The 19,346-nt window shown below is 40.1% G+C and overlaps 2 protein-coding genes across 3 annotated transcripts in view; both read left to right on the top strand.

Annotated features, from left to right (window-relative positions):
• Window positions 1-63: 63 nt before the first annotated feature.
• NOP10 (NOP10 ribonucleoprotein) lies at window positions 64-870 on the top strand. The gene is made up of 2 exons (XM_004687960.2): window positions 64-185; window positions 485-870. Exons 1-2 carry the CDS (start codon window positions 132-134, stop codon window positions 623-625), a joined length of 195 nt encoding a protein of 64 aa, XP_004688017.1. The 5' UTR covers window positions 64-131; the 3' UTR covers window positions 626-870.
• Window positions 871-4,618: 3,748 nt separating this feature from the next.
• Window positions 4,619-19,346, top strand: part of SLC12A6 (solute carrier family 12 (potassium/chloride transporter), member 6) — an 85,190-nt gene continuing 70,462 nt past the window's right edge. For both annotated transcript variants that reach the window (XM_004687956.2, XM_004687955.2), the window contains exon 1: window positions 4,619-6,076. In XM_004687956.2, coding sequence (XP_004688013.1) covers window positions 5,806-6,076 — 271 coding nt within the window. In that variant the 5' untranslated portion in view covers window positions 4,619-5,805. The remainder of the gene's footprint in view (window positions 6,077-19,346) is intronic.

Raw genomic sequence — 19,346 nt, 5'->3', positions numbered from 1 at the left:
ACTACATTTCCCGGCGTGCTTTGAGACAAAAGACTTCCGGCTATATAGGAAGGAAATTGAGAAACACGTGAGGCACGCGGACCGGGCTGGAGGAGCAGTTGCGGACGGATCGTAGCTTCTTCGGTCTGGTGATGTTTCTCCAGTATTACCTCAACGAGCAGGGAGATCGGGTCTATACGCTGAAGGTGAGAAGAGGAAACAGGTTAAAAAGAGGCTTGGCGAGAAATGTAGGTGGGAGGGGCGGTTGAAACACATCATGTAGTTGCATACCTGGGTGAGGGGAACCACAGACTACCGGAGCCCTGGAGTGGTGGGAGCCGGAGTCTATCCTTCGTGATCTGACCGTGTCGTCTCCGGTCTTCCTGTCTCCTTTTTTTGGCTGCCCTCTGCCCCGTCCTAGCCTCAGTTTCTCATGTGTCGCCAGTGATTGGGTGGTCCCTCTATTTTTTGCTGAGCTTATGCTCTCTTTTTCTTCCTCGAGCAGAAACTTGACCCCTTGGGACAACAGACCTGCTCAGCCCATCCTGCTCGCTTCTCCCCAGATGATAAATACTCTCGACACCGAATCACTATCAAGAAACGCTTCAAGGTCCTCATGACCCAGCAACCGCGTCCTGTTCTCTGAGGGTCCTTAAATACCATGTCACTTACGCCGCCTGTTACTCTTCAGAGACGTTCTGTAAAAAAACAGAGTCTTGAGTATGAGCCTGAAAACTTTCCACCTTTACTCTCTGTAATCCTGTCTCGTCATTGCCTTTGGTCATACTTGTATGAGGCAATCATGGTAGCATCCCCTTTGAAGGGAATAAGTTCTAATCTCTGTTTCATATTTTGAACCACTGCCAGGTTATTAAAATGTTTTGAAAGAGCTCTATTTTGTGTTTTAATTAAAAAAATAAAAGCGAGGAAGGTGAGAGAGTAGAGTACCCTGGGGTTCAAGACCACTTGCAAGAAAAAATTAAGTCATTACTCCAGGAGTAGTGCTGTGCTGATAGGAGAGTGTTGGAAAAAAGGGGAAAAAGGTATAGAAAGACTCTTCACTACTGTTAGCATTCCCTGAAAATATCCCTGTTGTCACTTAAATAATCCTTGCCCCTTGAGATGATAATTTTGACTCAAAATGGAAGAGTTGCTTGGAAAGTAATAGCAAATGTAATTAGATAGATGGTAAATAGAAAAGTAATATGTAGGGGGGAGGCAGTGAGTTAAAATCAGAAGACTCGGATATCCCTGTTTGTATAACTTAAGGCCACCCAGCCTGGTTAGTCCTATTTTTTTCTCAGCATTTTCTAAGTTCTTTTCCAGCTCTAAAATTGATAGGGTTTTGTGGTGGATATTAATATATCTACACTTCAATCTTTGTAAATTGGAATGCTTTTATGAATGTTTACTGCCCCTCTGGAACTATTCCTAGGCTTTTAGTTCTCTCCATCAAGAAATTATCTGACATACACTGAACTTTATATCCTCCCGGGTAGCTAACTACTATGTGGAACTCTACTTGGATCCTAACTAGAAAATGAGGTATGAGAAATTCAAGCAGTGATTTTGTTGTTTTTCAAGCTATGGTTGGGGGTTAGTTAAAAAAAATCGTTGGAGATTTCTTAGGACTTGAGATCAGAGGAATGAGGCAAAATATTACATCAAGAAACTCAAGAAATGTTAGCTTCTTTTTCTTGTCAAATTAACTCATTTTCACATCTCATTGATACTGGATTTGAATGCTAATTGCTTAAGTCCACTAATTTAAAAATTGATTTGTGGTGATTATACTCAAGTTATGTAACTTTTTTCTATTGCATTAAGATTTTAGACTCTACAAGTAGATTTAATTAATTAATTTAAAAGATTTATTTATTTATGCATACAAGAACTGGGATACAGGCCAGAGGTGGGGTGGTGGTGAGAGGATTCACTAGAGACAGTGGGGAACAGAACAGGTGGATTGACTGAAATACACTGCTGAGGGGAACAGTGAGCAGGACAGGACTGGTCTTCCACACCATGTTGGTCAGTCCCCTGTCTGGGGACCAAATTTGTGCTGCAGTGGCAGCAGCTAGCTTGACAGTGCTGTGCCACCAGGCAGGGCCGCAGATTTCAATAAATCACTAAATCACTTGAAGATTTGGTTTATTAAGATTGGCCCTAGAAGGAGGTAGATATGTCTTTCTTGTATTCTGATATATGAATATCCTAGCAGAAAAGTTCAGGATAGTTGTTGACTACTGAGAAAAATTAAGTCTCTTGAGTTGGGTTATAGTTAATAGAAGACAGGATTTAATTACTGAAGCTTGTCAGAATGGTGAAATGGGATAATTTTTTTCCTGTCAACCAGTTTTTTTATTTCTTAGCTTATTCTATAGTTTTTCAGGATTTGATAGGAGGGATTTTAAAGAGTTATCCTATCTAAATTACGGGGATTGTGATGGAAGAGATGTTAAGAATTCTTCAAATCACTAGAAAAAGGATCTTCTAGGGAATTTTCTTTAGTACCAAAGCCAGTAAATGATACTGTTACTGATTTTTAAATTTTTACAAAAGATGTATTTACTTATGCATACAAGAGCTGGGGTATAGGCCACAGGTATTGGGGCTAGGGGGGCAGAGGTTCACCGGAAACAGTGGGGAGCAGAATAGATGGATCTATAGAAACACACTGCTGAGGGGAGCAGTGATGGGGGAGAGAGATCTGCTATGCACCTTCCTTGCCAGGGACTGAACTCGTACTGCTGTGGCTGCTTATAGTTTCATAGTGCTGACACTTAACCCTGGTGCCACCAAGAAAGAAGGCACCTCATGCTGATTTTTTTTTTTTAATGTTAACTGTAATCCTGTCTTTTAAAGTTAACTATGCTTAGGGTTGTCTCAGGGAAAAGCTTAATCCTCAGGTGAATTTCTTGCTTTTTGATGTTTGCCTAAATCACATGCTTTCTAAAAAATCAAGCTTGAGAAATCAAGCTTGAGGAGTTTACATTTTATTGAAAGTTATTTCTCGTGTTTTTACCTGGATTTTTTTTTTAAAGATTTATTTATTTATTCATACAGAGCTGGGGTACAGGCCAGAGATGCTGGAGGGTGAGAGGATTCACCAGGGACAGAGTGGGGAGCAGAACAGGCAGATCCGCGAAGTACACTGCTGAGGGAGCAGTGGGCGGGTCAGGAGAGGTCTGCCACGCAATGTGGTCACCCCCGGGGCAGGGGGGGATCGAACTCATGTGGAGGTGGCTTAAGCTTCTTAGTGCAGTGCTTTAACCCGCTGCGCCACAAGGGAGGGCCCTTTACCTGGATTTTTTAACTGGACTCTGGGTGTTGCATGCCAGTTGATAAAAGACTTTCCTGGCATAGGTCTTCAGCATAAATCTATGATCAATGATAACATGAGTTCACTTGAGAGGAGTAAGGACTCAGGCAAAGTCAGAGTCCTGATTGTTAAATGTAAATGCCCCGATCAAAGCTTTAACTTTAAAACAAAACATTGATGCATCAAAATTTATTGAATATATTTATTTATGCATTAAGCAAATATGCTAAGTAAAACATTTCGGCAACATTAGTATAGAAAAAATTGGAAAAGGAGCCAAGAGAAAGGATCTCACATTCACGTTTAAAAAAATATTTTCTTTAATGAGAATTTCAGACTGATTAGAGAGTAAGCAGCATTTTTTTTTCTCTTTTGAGGTATAATTGACAAATTATATTTCTGCTGTACAGTATGATTTGTTATCTATAAATATTGTGAAAGTTGGCATTTTTTTAAAAAAAGATTTATTTTATTTGTACATACAGAACTGGGGTACAGGTCAGAGGCTCAGGGGCGGTGAGAGGCTTCACCAGAGACAGAGTGGGGAGCAGAACAGGCAGATCGACGAAGTACACTGCCGAGGGGAGCAGCGGGCTGGTCAGGAGAGGTCTACCTCGCCAGGTGGTCACCTCCAGGGCAGGCGGGAATCGAACTCATGTGAAGTGGCTTTAGCTTCTCAGTGCTGTGCTTTAACCCGCTGCGCCACCAGGGAGGGCCTGGCATTTTTTTTAAGGACAGGAAAACCAGAAAAAGTAATGCAAAATTGTTAAATCTGAGAATACCAGATCGGGTCATACCTATATATTGGCAGGTTTATGATTTTTTTAAATGAGAATACTAGTCCGGGTCATACCTATATATTGGCAGGTTTATGATTTTTTTAAATGATGCATATTCTGAGAGAGCTCATGTTAAAGAGATTTTTGAGGCCCAGAGGGACAGGGAGCTCGTCCACCCCTGTGTTTATACAACACAGCTGCACCGAGGAGGAAAATAACGCCTGCGGTACCCAGCTGAGGCCCCCCACACGCAACTACAACTCCCGTCGTGCTCCGGGCCGCCCACCTCTAGCCCTGCCTCTTCGCCCGCGGCCTCTCGGCGACCTCATCAGGCGCATGCGCAGAGCCCTTCGTCCTCTCCCTGTGCTGCAGAGGCGGGGCGGGGCTCCCGGGCGCTGGCGGGACGGTGCCGCCCTCCGACCGCTCCCCCAGGCTCCTTTTCGGACCGTTAACCTCGAATGAGGAACGAGCGGGGAGGGGAAGGAGGGGCTGCGGCGGCGCGGGCACAGCCTGCCGGGCCCGGGGCCGGGGGCGGCGAGGTCACGTAACGGCTGCTCTGCGTGTGGCTGGGGAGGGGGCGCTCCTAGGCACCCCGAGCTCTCCGCGCGCCTCGGCTTCCAAACTGTTACCGGCTCGTAAACAACAGCTGCGCGCGCACCGCATCAGCTGGCGCCGGGATTCTGCACCTGCGACCGCCTCCTCCCCTCGCCGTCGCCCCCTCCCGCTCAGCCCGCGCCGGCGGGCGAGGCCGTCACCTCCTCTGCTAGAACCCGGAGCGAGGACGGCCGGGGGCTGAGCTGCGTCCCGGCCCTCAGGAGAGAAGGCGTCTCTCGGCGGCGGGCTGCCGGTCCTGTCACATAGGAGAAACCCAGCGCGCCGGCTGAGGGCTCGATGGACTAGCGACGACCTGGCACGACCCTGCGCTGCAGTCCCAGCCGTCTCGACCCGCTCCCCGCCGCCTTCCACAGCCCGGGGACCTTTCTGCTGGCGGCGCGGGCTGGCCACCCCCGCACACCTCTCGGCGGCGGAATCCGCTTTGCCCCTGCCTGGTCTGCTCACCCTCTTGTTCTCTTCCACCTAGTAGTGGGGGCTATTTCTCCCGTTATGCATGCGCACCTCTCCCACCAGACCCAAGTGGATTACCGGCCTCGAAAACGTCGGGCGGCTGTGCACACACCTCCTAGCCAGACCTGTGGGGTATTCACCTGATACACAACAGGTGGCCGGGTGGACACCGTCTCGCAGTCTGATCCATGCTGTATTCGCCGGATCAGGGTGGGCCTGCGCGCCTGGCGCTCAACTAGAGCCGTGGGACACTTACCAGTAAAGAACTACCTATCTCTCCCCAAACCAGGTGGTGGAGGGAAGACAGGCTTTCCCTGCTGCTGAGACCATGGCGCTGACCCCCAGCCCTGGACCAGGGGAGATGGCTAGATAACTTGCTACGGACAAACTTACACAAGATTGGCTTGTTCCTTTTTTTTTTTTTTTTGTTTTCCCTCAAATTTTTTTTCAGCTGCTGGTAGTGTATGTGCGCACTCTAGGACATCTGCTTGACTTCTGAGTAGATGGATTCTTACTGGGGTCTTTTTGTGCCGTGTTAATCAAGGTCATTGAGGGTTTTTTTTTTAAGTTTCTTGATTCTGCAATCAAAAATAATTAAAGTAGGTGGGAAGATTTTGCGGGGTTTCCCTTTTTTCTTTGACCTTATAAAGAAAAAGAAAAATGCATCCTCCAGAAACCACCACCAAGATGGCCTCAGTTCGGTTCATGGTCACACCAACAAAGATCGATGACATTCCAGGTTTGTCAGACACTAGCCCGGACCTCAGCTCACGGTCCAGTTCCCGGGTGAGGTTTAGCTCCCGGGAAAGTGTGCCCGAAACCAGTCGGAGCGAGCCTATGAGTGAGACGTCTGGGGTCACCACTTCCCTTGCAACTGTTGCACTGGATCCAGCCAGTGACCGGACTTCTAACGCCCAGGACGTTACTGAGGGTAAGTAGACACAACAGGTAACAGGATGCCTTCACTACTGCCTCGTTTTTCCAGGATGACTGTCTACGCGGAGATCGTTTTCTGTTATATAGTAATAATCAGGATCCAAGAACCCCCGTTTTGGGATGCTTAGCAACCCTTTGGAATAGTAGTTAGCACCACGGCTCACTGCAGTTGGGTGTGGAAAGGTAATTGGCAAGAGGGAAAGTAGATGTATACGTTGATGTTGTTATTTTTGTCTCCTTAGAATTGAAATGAGTATTTTTGGGTGGATAGCAAAGAATTTTCTAGTTTTTTTTTTTTTTTTAAACACAGAGACCTAAATTGTAGTGGAGAACTACAAGACCAACTATGAACCATAGTTGTAGATCTTAGCTATGTTGTAGCTTAGCTATGTTTTCTTACAGACACTGATTTTTGTATCAGTAAACTATGTAAAAACCTACATTTTGTAGAGATAGTGGACAGAGTAGCTAAGCCCACTTGGGATGATGCTGAGTAGGTCTGGTATACTGTCCTTGCTAATGGAATTACTTTAAAGGGGTTTCAGGGCCTGATTCCCTCAGAATTTTTGCTCACTGACCTTCAAGTGGAAACACACTGGATCTTCATAGCCAGAAGTAGCAGAAGGCACACAAGGCACTTTGGACTTAGTGATTGCTGAAGACCTTCAGCTTCCTAAAGTAATGTATGCCAGACTTGGGAGTTTTCATGGATTTGTTGGGAAGAGACATAAAATGGAGAGGTCATATCATTTTCACATTCTGAAGTAGAAGAGTTTGAGAACCATTGTACTGCTGTACTTAGTCTTATGCTGTGTTCTACCCAACGCAGAATGGTAATGTCTGTAATGACCACTTATTTTAAGCAGCTTAAAGACTCTCATAACGATATTTTGAACAAGTTTGAAAACTTATCTTGGGCTATCGACTTGTGAAAGCAAGACTGTCTTGCCAAATTTTATGATGTGAGGAAATACTGTTCCCTCTAAACTAAGGGAAACTAGATGAATTTAGTTCCTCCTTTCTGTTTGAGATGAGAGGCACATTTGGTAAAGCCTGTAGATCTAGAATTCAGTTGTTCTTGACTTTTTAGAAAGGTTTCTTTTCATTTATGCATGCAAGAACAGGGGTACAGGCCTGATGTGCAGGGGCAGTGAGAGGGTTCACCAGAGACAGAGTGAGGAGCAGAACAGGCAGATCTCTTGAAATACACTGCTGAGGGGAGCAGTGAGCAAGACGAGAGGTCTGCTGCACCATGTGCTGATTCTGACTCAGGCAGTGGTGGCTGGTGATAGCTTGATAGCACTGAAACTTTAACCCCTGTACCACGAGGGAGGCCCTCATTATTTCTTTTATGAAGATATTACAGATTGGTTTCTGAGCTTAACTATCTTCAACTTCTTGGCAAACTTTATACTGTGCACCAGTGTGTTAAAATTACATTATGGGATTACATTATCATTTACACTTCCTCAAAATTAACTCTAAATTGTAGACTTAATTTTTGTCCATAGTATTTATTTAAACTGTAAAAATACCAGATTAAGTTGATTGCTTGATGCCGTAATTGTCATTAGGTAACTTAGAATTGTTGCTAGACTTGTGACAAGTTATTGAGTTGTATTCCTTTTTTTTTTTTAAGATTTATTTATTTATGCATACAAGAACTGGGATACAGGCCAGAGGTATGGGGGTGAGAGTACTCATCAGAGACAAGATTTGGGGATCAGAAAAGGCAGATTGACTAAAATACACAGCTGAGGAGAGAGGTGGGTGAGAATAGAGAGGTCTGCTGCACTCTGTGGGTCAGCCCCCTGGCCAGGGATGGAACTCATGCCACAGTAGCTGGTGATAGCTTGATAGTGCTGTGTCTTTAACTTCTGTGCCACTAGGGAGGCCCCACCTTTGACTTTTATAATATGTACGTGCCCTAGTTTGACTTAGATGTAGATCTTCAAAGAATATTGTTGGAAAGGAAATCAAGGACATACTGTTAATTTGCATTTGTGTCTGAGTAGAATGAAGTGTAGGAGAACAATTATTTTTCTGCAATTGACTGTTCATTAAACTCATAGTATATTTCAGAATTGTGTTTGCTGTTCACAGTTGTGATTATATGATTTTTTAAAATCTTTCTACATCCTCTGTGGTTGTGACATTAGTATGATTTGTTTTCCTTTCCCCCAACTCCCATGCCTCCTACATTTCTTTCTGTAGAAAATTTCCCACCTTGGAAGTTTTTTGTCATACCCCTTTTGTTCGCATTACTTTGCATAGTCAGTGGTCAGGGGACTGAAGGGCCAGAGGTGGTAGTTACACATGAAGTTTTAAATACTTCTATCCGTGTTTTAATTTTTTCTGCTGGTGGTCCACTGAGTTCATGGTTCTCTCTGCAATCAAAATATTTATAGTTCTCTTTTCATTTTGTCAAGGTTCCATTAAAATTCACAGGCCTGCCCAGTTGGTAAATAAAATCAAGAGTCTTAGCACTTAAAAATACAGAACAAACTGTTGATAGTGGAAACATCTAGGGAGTGACTTAGGCAAACAGGATGGAGAGTGGGAATTTTCCTTTAGCTGAATAATTCAGAAGGACATGTACAATTTTTTTTTATATTGAGTGCATCATTTTTATAATAAAAATATTTAAGAGGTATAGCATGTTAGGAAATCTTAGATGATCTAGAATATAATTCTGGTCAAACCTTATTTTTATGAATGAGGAAACTAAGACTGACAGAGATGGTTATTTGTGGATGACAGAGTGGCAAAACTAAGACTGAAGCATACCTCCTCACTTCTGTCCAGTGCTTTCTATTTTATTATTTTGTTTCCTTCAAGATGAGCATGTTTTACATTTGCCTAATAACTATTTGGTTAACTTTAATGATTGTTAATAATACCAAAATTATTTTGGTAAAATACTTTTTATATAGCTTATGCAGTCTCTTACAATGCAACAGAGAATCCCTGTGTAAGATACCCAGATAGGAATTACAGGAAATATACAGATAAATTATAGATTCTGCTTTTGGAAAATTTGTGGGGTGGTGGTGGAAATGACAACGATACGTTATCCATTTCTTCACCAACACTTACTAAATTCTTATTATGAGTCAGCTCTGTTTTGGGTATTAAGAATACAGGCTGAGAAAAAGAATCCAGTATCTGTTCTAAGGAAAGTTGTGATCTAATACAGAAAGAAAACACATTTTCAACAATAGAAATATAAAAACACAGCAAATTTTAGAATTACATATTAGAAAAACACAGTAAGAAAAATGGCTGAAAGTAAAAGGGAGAGACTAAGCAACTGGAAAACTTAATGAAGTAAAGTAGTTGTGAAAATGTAGAAGGTTTAAAGGCTGTAGTCAGACAAAGCTGAATGCTCAAATTCATGCTTTTTGAGGTTGGGGCATTTCCAGTGTGAACATGACCTAAGGTACAGCCTTGGGAGTGGGTGTCTAACGTGAAGAAATAAATGCCAGTTGACTCAGAGAAACTTTGGCTATTCCAACTTTGAGGCTGGGTGTTAGCAAGTTTTTATTCAGGGGTGTTTCGTGGTGGATATACAAAAAAGAACTTCAATTCTTTTCACCTCTCTGAAACCTTTTCAGAGTCAACAGATTTAGTTCAGGCTCTGAATAGGTCAGTTCAGGCTATTACTGTGGTACCAAATTTTATTTAAATTTGTTATTTTTGGGCTCTCCCTGGTGGTGCAGCTCATTAAAGCACAGCACTATAAAGCTTTCTGCAGCTACTGCAGCACGAGTTCCATCCCCAGCCAGGGAGCTGACCCACATGGCGCCGCAGACCTCTCCTGACCTGCCTGCTGCTCCCCTCAGCAGTGTATTTTCAGTCAATCTGTTCTGTTCCCCCACTCCATCTCTGGTGAATCCTCTTACCCCCACCCCAGCGCCTCTGGCCTGTACCCCAGTTCTTGTATGCATAAATAAACAAATCTTTAAAAAATGTTATTTTTTATTTACGTGTTATCTTTTATACCCATTCTGTAAGGTTTTTGATTTATCATTGCATTTTCAGTATAGACTATGCTCCCGTCAGCAGTGTATTTCGGTCTGTCCACCTGTTCTGCGCCCCATTCTGTGTGTTGAATCCTCTCACCCCACCTCTCACACTTGTGCTTGTACCCCAGTTCTAGGATGCATAAAAAAAATCTTTAAAAAAAAACAAACATAGATTTTGTAATATACTTCTGTGAGCCACAGGGAAAAATCAGTCCAATTCTGAATAGGGGAAATGTTATTGAATAGCTAGATTACACACAAATAAATGGTACAGGGTGGAGGGATAGTGGGAATGGAGGGAAAACTGTTACATATAAAAAGCATATTACAGAAATGCAGTGTGTACACTTTGGATCCTGATGTGAACAAACTGTAAGATAACACTGAGGATAATCAAGCCTTATAAAATGTTAATGTTTTCCCATTTAAGGATGTTAGAAGACAGGAATGTCCCAGTACTGTGAGGACAATATTATGCCTAATAAACATGTCTGGACAAGGAAGACCTTTGTGCAGATTTTGAAAAGGTACCCCTTCCAGCATCATTGGCGAGGGGCAAGTTAGAGCAGTATCACAGCTTTTTCTTTTTGCCCAACAATTTGCATAGCTGTATTTGGTGGGCTTATTGATTCAGAATAATGCAAATTAAAAGTGTTTACATTCTTGGTGATATGTTTCTTAGCATAGTAAGAAAGTTTGGAGAGATATACTGCAGAAACTAGGAAAGGTTTTTAGTAAGGAAATATAAGACAATACATAACCCTAGTGAAATTTTATAAGAAAATGGAAAAACAAGAAGCCATTCCCTATTAAAATCCTATGATTAGTGCTTTGGTGTATTTTGTAGAATTCTAGCAACTATATTTGAAGATATAAACACAACACTGCAAAACATACAACACTCACACACACAGAGTACTTTGTTTTAAATGCAAAGTTAAAGTTCAATAGTTGGCTTAAAAAAGGACATATTAACAACTTGCTCAGTACTAATGTGTATATTGATCATGTTTTTAACATTTCTGTCAGGTGTTAAAGAACTTTAAGCTACTATTAAATCATTGACAGAATTTACAATTAAGAAAATTTCAGGGTGTGAGGGTGCTAACCTGGTGGCTTAGGGGTTAAGTCTCAGCGCTGTCACCTCTACTGACTGAGTTTGATTCCTGGCCAGGGAGCTAGCTAATCCACCTGGCACAGCAGACCTCTCCTGTCTGGGCCTCTGCTTCCTTAGCAGCTATCAGTTGGTCTGCCTCATTCTGCTTCTCATTCTGTCTCTGGTGAAAGCTCTGATATGTGCCCCCCGCCCCCACATACTAGTTCTTCTGTGCATAAATAAATAAATTAAAAACTATATATTTCAGAATCAAATCAATGTTGTTAATCAGTCTAAGATGCAATGCCACCTTAAATTTTGATGTTAGTACCTTTGGATGTCTTAACTAAAAATATTAAGGGCTTTTTACTTTTTAACATAGAATTTTTTATAGTTGAAAGGTAAGAAAATAGAAAACAAAAGCTCTTAACCTTTAGTTTTTGTTTTTCATTTTGAAATTTCCTGTTATCTTAGCCCAGAACTGGGTTTCAGTTTCCTTCTTTGTAAAATAAGTCAGTGTTAGCTTCTGCTTTGCATTTTTACTGCTATGTTGCTAAGCTTTATTAGATTTCTAATGGCCTTTAGAAATGCAGGCAAGATACTCAATTGCTATCATTCTTCTCTTTACAATCATAGCCATTTGAAAGATAGCTTTAATTTTTGCTAAACTCAAGGTGCCAAAATTTCCTTTATTTACCAGACAAGTTTATTTCTACTTTGGGCCAAGGCTATATATCTTTCATATTGCTAGTTAAAAACAAAGAAAACATTAATAAGCTTTAAAAAACACCCTTTTTTCCATATACATGTGCATTTTCTTTTTTTCATTTATTTTTATTTATTATGCATACAAGACTTGGGGTGTTGGCCAGAGGTGAAGGGATGAGAGGACTCAACAGAGAGATTAGGGAGCAGAACAGGCAGGTCTACTGAAATACACTGCTGAGGGGAGCAACAGGGTGAGACAGGAGAGGTCTGCCTGGCCACATGGGTCAGCACCCTGGCTAGGGGTCTAATTCCTGCCTCAGTGGCTAGCAATAGCTTTCTGGAGCTGAGACTTTAGCCCCTGCACCACCAGGTAGATCCTGCATGGACATTTTCACTTTGAAGAGCTATGACAGATGGAATCCAGCTTTATTCTATTTTGAGAGCATTTGCATTTACCACATTTAAACTTTTTTCTTCATACAAATATTTTATTTTAAAATTATTTACTTATATTCATACAAAGAAAAATAAATTTCAGCATGGAATCTTGGGACCATGGTAGTTTAAGTAAAATAATCACTCTGATCATTAACTACTAAAGATAAGGCAAGAGGCCCAGGGAACAGCATGATGAAGCAATCTGCAGCGACTATGGCGTGAGTTCAATTCCCAGCCATGAGGCGACCCACGTGGCGCAGCAGACCTCTCCTGTCTTGCCTGCTGCTCCCCTCAGCAGTGTACTTCATCCATCTGCCTTTTCTGCTCCCCACTCTGTCTCTGGCGAATCCTCTCATCACCTCTGTGCCTCTGGCCTGTACCCCAGCTCTGTATGCATAAATAAATAAATCTAAAAAATATATATGAGAAAAAAACATTTTAAGAAGTATAGCAAAGGCCTGTGGTAACGTTGAACTCCCCTCTTTGTTAGGAATTTAGCAGGCCAGCAATTCCTGAACCAACTTTATGGAAGAGTTAGCTTAATTCCTACTTGCAGGTCTTTCCGAAAGGAGGAGGGGCTGCTGTATGCATCACATCCCTCATTCCACTTACTCTGTCCCCTCACCAAAGGTGCAGAACAGAGCCCATTTGGTTCCTTCTAAGCTGATTATACAAATAAGCCTTCCTCTTACTCCAAACACTCTCTGAATAATTGACCTGACAGCAACTAGCACTCCTAGTTGATGGCAGCATCACTACTACATGAAGCTTCAAATTCATAGAATTGATTGATCACAAAGAACGGTCTAAGAATGACAGAACTATGAGACCCCTATTAAAGCTCAGCTATGCGGTCTCCCATATTAATATTTTAATCAAACATGCTAGCTCCTAACTCATCCTAGACTGTGTAGTCATCATGGAGGTGCACAGTAGAAGAACCTACTCCATACAGCTGCCTAAGGATGCTGTGTGATTACCAATTCCCAGTAATAGTTGGGGGAAAAGGATAGACATTACAATGTAGTGTACCCTAACAAGAATGGCAGCTGATGACAGCAGTTACCCTATGTCTTTGTGTCCTACTGAGAAAGCAGCATGAAGAAGGGGCAAAATGAGCGGAGAGATCTGTAGCTGGATACATACCTTGAATGCCAAGGGATTCAGAGATAGCACAGCTCATTTTCCTGCAATTCTGTAGAAACTACAACACTACCACCCCTATATTGAGGCAGTTCTTAACGCAGAAACATTTAGAGATGAATTCTTGGGACCAGTCACTCTCCTTATAATCCTGAGTTACATTGAAAGCATCCCTGGTTGCAAGAAATGCCTCGGCCTAATTCCCAGAAAAGGCAAGTCTGCTGTACTGGGGATTCTGGGGTGCTTGGCAGAAATTTGTTTGATTTCTCTATGAGGGAGTCATTCATCTTGAAATTCAGAGGACAGTGATACATTCTGGTCCTGAAGGAATTTAGCCACCAGCTAATCTTCAGAGGTCTCTCAAAGCCTTAAAACCTCAAAGATTAGGGTTCCTGGAGTGTAGGAGCCAGACCTCAACTCCAGCCACAGGGCTTTGCTCTGGATGAAATACCTGGCCAACTTACTGAATGCGTTGGCACCAGCTCCCACATTGTCATGTGGGCTGACAGTTTCTTGTTCATAGATGCTATGCAACCAGCTTTGGGGCATCTGGGCTGGAGGAAGGAATGAGGAGGGCGCTGAAATTTTTATTTATAGACAGAAATAATATATATTTTCACAGCTAGCAAATTTACATCCTAAGATGCTTTAAAAGATTATATTCTGTTGAATATTTTTTCCAGCTTAGCAGTATGCTAATTTTCAAATAAAATACTAAAAAATTAATGGCAAATAGAAAGCTGTCTTTCTATTAAATAAAGTTAATTCTTTGGTGAAAAGTCATAGGTTTTTCATTGTAGAAAAAGTTATTTTCTTGGGCCTTCCCTGGTGGCATAGTGGGTTAAAGCGCAGTACTGTGAAGCTAGCCAGGGAGCTGACCCACATGGCAGTGTATTTCATTCTATCTGCCTGTTCTGCTCCCCACTCTGTCTCTGGTGAATTCTTTCATCCCCCACACATCTGTCCCATGCCCCAGTTCTTGTATACATAAATAAGTAAAGCTAAAAAAGCTTATTTTCTTATAAACTGAGGTGGGATTTTGTTCTCATCCAGGAGAAAACTAAAGCTGTTAAGGTTAAGTAGCCAGCCTGGGTCATACAAGTAATTGAACTGTGATTTGAATCCAAGTGTGTGTGATTCTAATACCAGTATTGTTGTCATTACACTGTCTCTATGATACAAACAGTAGTTGTTGAAACATTAGGTTCAAATTGTAGAGTAGAAGATGCATAAGAGAAATGCAACTTTTATGTGCTATGGACATTTTTTGCAGTTATATCACCTGGCATTGGAGGTACAAAAGTAAATAGTTAAAAAAACAACTGAGATACTCCCTGAACAACTTAAAGTAACATATTCCTAAAAGGAATCTGGCTTAAGTATGTGTATTTCATTGTCTTTTACACAAATGATCTGCAAATGCCTAAGGCAGTGTTTTTTTAATGCTGAATTATATGAAGTAACTGATTTTGTTACCTTTCCATCTGTCCCAAAGTTAATGAATATTCATATTTGACCCAAGTCTAAGTAGATCTCTTTTAAAGTGAAATTTTATTGCAGAGGAGGAAGAAAGCAATAATTCATAAAAGCACGTCTTCTTTGAGGTGAGAAATTGACAAGGAAAATTGACAATGAAATTTTTCATTGTCATTTATACTTTTATAAATATATCCAAAGTTTTGACAAGTGTTATTGAATGTCAGTTTTCTTTAATTTATTTTTTATGCATATAAGAACTGGAGTGTGGGCCAGAAGTACAAGGGGTGGGAGAGTTCACCAGAGACAGAGTGGAGACAGAACAGGTGTATTTAATGAAATACATGGCTGAGTGGAGCAGCTGGTGAGACAGTGAGGTCTGCTGCACCATGGGTCACCTCCCTGGCTGAACTCATCCTCAGTGTCTGGCAATAGCTTGAGAGCACTAAGACTCCCTGCTTCACCAGGGAGGCCCAGTCAGTTTTATTTTCTATATATTATAGTGTTGACTAGAAGGCTATTTGGCAGTATTTCATAATACTAAAACATCATATATCAACAATAAACTTCAGAAAGTTACTGAATCATCCTTATACACAATTGCCAGTGGTTGATCTTTGCTTGGTGATTCTTGGGTCCTTTCATACCTCAGCTTTAATGACATTAGAAAATGAAATAGATGGGCAAACTAATCTAGAGAGTTGCATTGTTATATATAAAAAAAAAGGTAATATTGTCTTTTGATAATACTGTCTTTAGTATTTGGGTGAGTAGCCGAAATGACTGACATAGCTAACAGATAATCTTAACCGTCAATGGTCTTACTACATTCTTTACTAGACTGAAGTTTCACCACCTTAAGTCCCTGAGGAAGTAACTGGGCATGATGTTAGGGTGTTGTGCTCTCAAGGTTCTTTGTGTGTACTCCTGTGGACACGTGCATGCAAACATACACACATTGTTGAATTACAGTCCTGGTTAATACTCTGTTATATTTGTACTTAGTGTTCTGGTTTTGTATTGCTGTTTATTCCATAATCAATTGGCTAACAAAACTAGGTCCTTCAGGGAAGGAATAGTGTCTTGTTCTCCACAGAATTCCTATTTCCTGGCATATATACAGCAAATATATCAGGAATAAAATGTAGAACTCCTTTGGCCTAGTTAAAGCATGACACTTGAGGGCCCTCCTTGATGGCATAGTATATTAAAGGGCAGCATGGGAGGCTGTCTGCAGACTCTATAGCACGAGTTCGATTCCTGGCCCAGGAGTTTGATTCCTGGCCGCAGTGGTGATCACATGGCATGCCAGACCTCTTCTGTTCTGCCCGCTGTTCCCCTCAGCAGCTGTCAATCTGCCTGTTCTGCTCTCCATCAGAAAATGATGCCTTTTACATACGATCTTTCACTTATTAGTCTCTATAATATATATTCATCACTGATACCATTTTATAAAAATCTATTTTGTTGACAATTTTATATAATTTTGAAGTTTAGAAATGTTTAAGGTCTTCCGATGTATAATAGTTTCTTTGCCAATATAATGATTAATTCATTTAATGCATATAATTGACTGTATAGAAGGTAAAATTTAGAATTTGTGATCATTTTGATATTTCAGACTACCTTAAGTCCTCAGAGTTGTCTATAAGTTCTCAGAAACTGCAATGAGATACAACAAAAGAAAGTTCTCAGATAATGTGGTTTTGTTTAACCTCTGTGAGGATGTTTTATTCTCATCACTTAGAACTATAAAGAACAAAGTGATGTTGAGGACCTGCTGTAATACTTACTGTCTTTTTATCAGAGGTAGAAAAGAGTTTGTGGAAAATAACACAGATACACATCTTTGACTTTAAAATGACAATCAGTATATTTTTCAGGTTCCAGATAGAGTTCTAAAGTTACCTAGTGAAATGCTCACCCTTTTCTAGTAAAATATTTACAACTGTATGTAACAAAGCTTTTAAGTTTGGTATGCAAACTGAGCTGGTCCCTGAGCTATTTACTACTTATTTTGAACAGGTAAGTTCAGAAATTGAGAATTTCTAGAAACTTGCATAGGAATTTGATAGAGCAATTTGACAGAACAATTGGATAACAGTATTTTAAAGAAATTTTATCATTTAGACTTTCCCTCTCAACAACATCTCAAAAGAACGAATTATTACAGGTTATTGTATTATTAATGAATAGGAAAATGTGCTCGGTAAATATCTTGAAATAAGATTCCACTTTATTTACTCTTTCTGTTTAAACAACATTTGTAGCAAAGCAAATGATGTAAGCACAATACTATTTATGGTTATGAATTTAAAGCCTTCCACAGATGTGTATGGCTGGATATCAATACTCTGAATGGTATCGTCAAATTTAGGACACTTGAGTCTTTCTCAGTTAAAATTCATTGTTCTTTGCTCAGCACTCCCACTGAAATTTTGTGTGTGTGCATGAATCTCTTAGGTGCTTGTGTAAAATCTTGTGTGTGCAAGATTAAGAGAATTCTGTGAGAAGGTGTGGAACAGTAAAAGGGATTATTTACATTGTATATGCTATTACAATCTATTCTATTTTGTACCTTTATAGCTTTTTAAATTACATATTGTTCTTTAGTAGGTACTTTTTTTCAATATCTATTTATTTATGCATACCAGAATTGGGGTACAGGCCAGAGGTGTGGGAGGTGAGAGTGGGGAACAGAACAGGCAGATTGACTGAAATACTCTGCTGAGGGGACCAGCAGGCAGGACAGGAGAGGTCTGCTGCTTCATGTGGCACTTTGATCAAGCATTAGTTTCATTTTCTATTAAAAAAAAAAGTGCTACTGAATATGTTAGTAAAACCATCATGCTTACATGATGCTTTCAAGAAGAACAGAGTGGCACTTGGTAGAACTCGGGTACTCAAAATCAATGTGGCTTTTTAATCCCAGGGATTGCTTATTACTCAGGAAAGTTTTCCTGCATCATGGATCCATTTTAAGCATGATTTACTGCAATAGATATTTTTAAATGAATCATTTATTTCAATAATGAAATATGGTGGTTCTGGCTTTGTATGGCTTTCAATTGTATACAGTCCTTAGTTTCTGAGACTAAGGAAATAATATGATTTCCTCTAAAATTCAGTGATTTTTGTGATACAATATAACGAGTGTATTACAATCTAATATAGGACCCTTATGTTGAACATAATTTCATACTAGCTTTCCCTTAATTATTTTAATCATTTTACTAGATTGAGCTTTTCTTTTTTAAAAAACAACTGGATAAAGCAAAAGACTATTTATTGTTAGCTGTGACTTAAAGTAAGTAATTGGGTGACCAGCATGGTAAATTGTACTTTCAAATACTGCCTAGACCCATCCTTCTAAAGAATGGCCATGCTATTGTTTGTAATAAACCTGATATAGTCACAATAAAGTGTTTTACTGAAGCAAATTAGTAATATAAATATAATATTTGTTCTGATATATGAAACACTTGGGAGTAATGCCATTTTAACTGCCACTTTTGCCCTTACCTGACTATATCTTTCTACTTAAAAATACCGTAGTTCTTTTTTTGGTAATATAAATATTTCAAACCTGCCTGATGACTCATTTCAGACAACTTTCAGTAATCTAAAATTAAAGTACAGGAAAAACATTTGTGAATTTCCCAAAATTTTATGTGAAATGCAATTTGACCTGTAAATGATTTGCTTTGTTTTTAATTCCAAAGGTTTTTAGATTTTAGTAAGTTTTTTAGTTCATTGTACTTTTTCCATATTTTATTATTAAAAATTTCAAGCATGCAGTAAAATTATCTTCCAGATGCTACAATGAAAATTTTGCTATATTTATTTTATCATGTAATTATGTCTTCCTTTGATCTATTTCTGAAGCATTTCAAAGTATTTGCAAACATCATTATACTTTACCCTAAACACCTCATTATGCATATGATTAATGTATTACTTATACTTTTTTTTAAGATTTGTCTTTGTTATTGACTATTAATTGTTCTTTCCTGTATATTGTTGGGTAATCATCTATTGTGTAAATATACTATAGGTTCTTCATCCGTTGATGGAGACCTGTGTTGTTTCCTGTTTGGGCTATAATGAAGACACTAATATAAACATAGTTACTCAAACTTTTTTTGTGGACTTAATACATCTATTTCCCTTGGGTAAATAAATACACAGGAGAGAATTGGTGCATCATCATAGGGTAGGTGATATGTAAAATTATTTTAAACACTGCCAACACTTTTTCCAAAGTGTACCATTTTATATTCTCACTATTCTATACTTTTTTTTTTTTAACAGATTTATTTATGTATGCATACAAGAACAGGGGTACAGGCCAGAGGTGCAGGGAGTGAGAGGATTCACCA

The sequence above is a fragment of the Condylura cristata genome, unplaced genomic scaffold (assembly GCF_000260355.1).
Source record: "Condylura cristata isolate star-nosed mole 26May11 unplaced genomic scaffold, ConCri1.0 scaffold00023, whole genome shotgun sequence".
Taxonomy (NCBI): Eukaryota; Metazoa; Chordata; class Mammalia; order Eulipotyphla; family Talpidae; genus Condylura; species Condylura cristata.
This window is presented reverse-complemented; position numbering and strand designations above follow the sequence as displayed.

What these genes read in the sequence shown, in the direction of transcription:
- NOP10 (XM_004687960.2), top strand. Translation starts at nt 132, where the DNA reads ATGTTTCTCCAGTATTACCTCAACGAGCAGGGAGATCGGGTCTATACG. An exon ending in ATCGGGTCTATACGCTGAAG is followed by an intron (nt 186 to 484) that starts GTGAGAAGAGGA and finishes TTCCTCGAGCAG; the next exon opens with AAACTTGACCCCTTGGGACA.